The sequence below is a fragment of the Panthera leo genome, chromosome D1 (assembly GCF_018350215.1).
Source record: "Panthera leo isolate Ple1 chromosome D1, P.leo_Ple1_pat1.1, whole genome shotgun sequence".
Taxonomy (NCBI): domain Eukaryota; kingdom Metazoa; phylum Chordata; class Mammalia; order Carnivora; family Felidae; genus Panthera; species Panthera leo.
In genome coordinates this window covers 100,324,106-100,325,376 of record NC_056688.1, presented here as the reverse complement: position 1 = coordinate 100,325,376, position 1,271 = coordinate 100,324,106, and the positions used below count along the sequence as shown (strand labels likewise).

At 41.4% G+C, this 1,271-nt stretch overlaps 1 protein-coding gene across 1 annotated transcript; it reads right to left on the bottom strand.

The window, feature by feature from the left end:
* On the bottom strand, window positions 1-963 carry LOC122200595 (olfactory receptor 4A15-like). Its single transcript, XM_042906302.1, has one exon. The coding sequence runs from the start codon at window positions 952-954 to the stop codon at window positions 1-3; it is 954 nt and encodes a 317-aa protein (XP_042762236.1). The 5' UTR covers window positions 955-963.
* Window positions 964-1,271: the final 308 nt, after the last annotated feature.

Sequence of the window (1,271 nt, the reverse complement as noted above, 5' to 3'; positions counted from 1 at the left end):
TCATGTTCTGCACGAGCAGTACAACCTTCCTCCAGCAAAGGTCAGATTTTTACTCCAAAGCTTCCTCATGGCATTTTTTATTTCTTTATTTCTCAGGGTATAGATTAAAGGGTTCAGCATGGGGGTTATGAATGTTAAAACCACAGTCATGAATTTATCAATAGGAAAGGTAGAATTAGCCCTTGCATACAGGAAGATACAGGGAACAAAGAATAAAATGACCACAGTTATATGGGATGCACAGGTATAGAAGGCTTTGCGTTTCTCTTCCAAACCATGAGTCTTAAGAGAGCATAATATGACTGCATAGGAAACTAGGAGAATGAAGAAGATGACAGTGCAAATGGCTCCTCCATTAGCTATCATAGAAATCCCAATGAGGGAGGTATTGGTGCAAGCAAGTTTCAATAAGGGATACATATCACACAAGAAGTTGTCGATGACATTGGGGCCACAGAAAGGGAGCTGATAAATAAAGAAGAATTGAACCAACGAGTGCAGAAATCCTCCAGTCCAGGCCACCAGCAGCATAAGAACACATACCCTCCTATTCATGATGATTAGATAATGAAGTGGTTTACAGATGGCTACATATCGGTCATAGGCCATCACCACCAGAAGAATGACTTCAGCACCAGCAAATAAGTGATCCAGAAAGACTTGAGTCATGCAAGCCTGGAAGGAAATAGTCTTCTTCTCATAGAGCAAGTCTACAATCATCTTGGGAGCAATGACAGTAGAATAGATAGCATCTATAAATGATAAATAAGCCAGGAAAAAGTACATGGGAGAACCCAGTGACGGACTGGCCATGATGGTCACCATGATAAGCAGATTGCCCACTATTGTCACAATATAGATGAGTAAGAATGGGACAAAGAGAACTTTTTGCCCCTCAGAGTCCTGTGTGAGCCCCAGGAGGACAAACTCTGTCACATTGTTTCTATTTTCCATACGTTCTTCTGAAGGCATTGAACTCAGGCCTCAGAGGCTGCAAACAAAATGGCCAAAATGAATTTGAGAGGATCACAAGCTATATGTCAACAAACTAAGTGTTGACATAACATTGTTGACTCAACAATGTTTGCCCCAAAGGGTCTCACACAGGGTGACTTTCTAGAAAATGAGAGTTTAGAATCTCCACCCACAAGTTCCTTACATCAACTACAATGAGGAGACCAGTTTTCTACCTGGGAGGTACATGTGAGTGGGCATATCTGTGACATGATCTACCAAACAAGGAAGAAGCTTTCTCTAGAAATTCACAAGGA

Excerpts from the sequence above, each read along its gene's own strand:
- LOC122200595 (XM_042906302.1), bottom strand. The coding sequence starts at position 954 with ATGGAAAATAGAAACAATGTGACAGAGTTTGTCCTCCTGGGGCTCACA.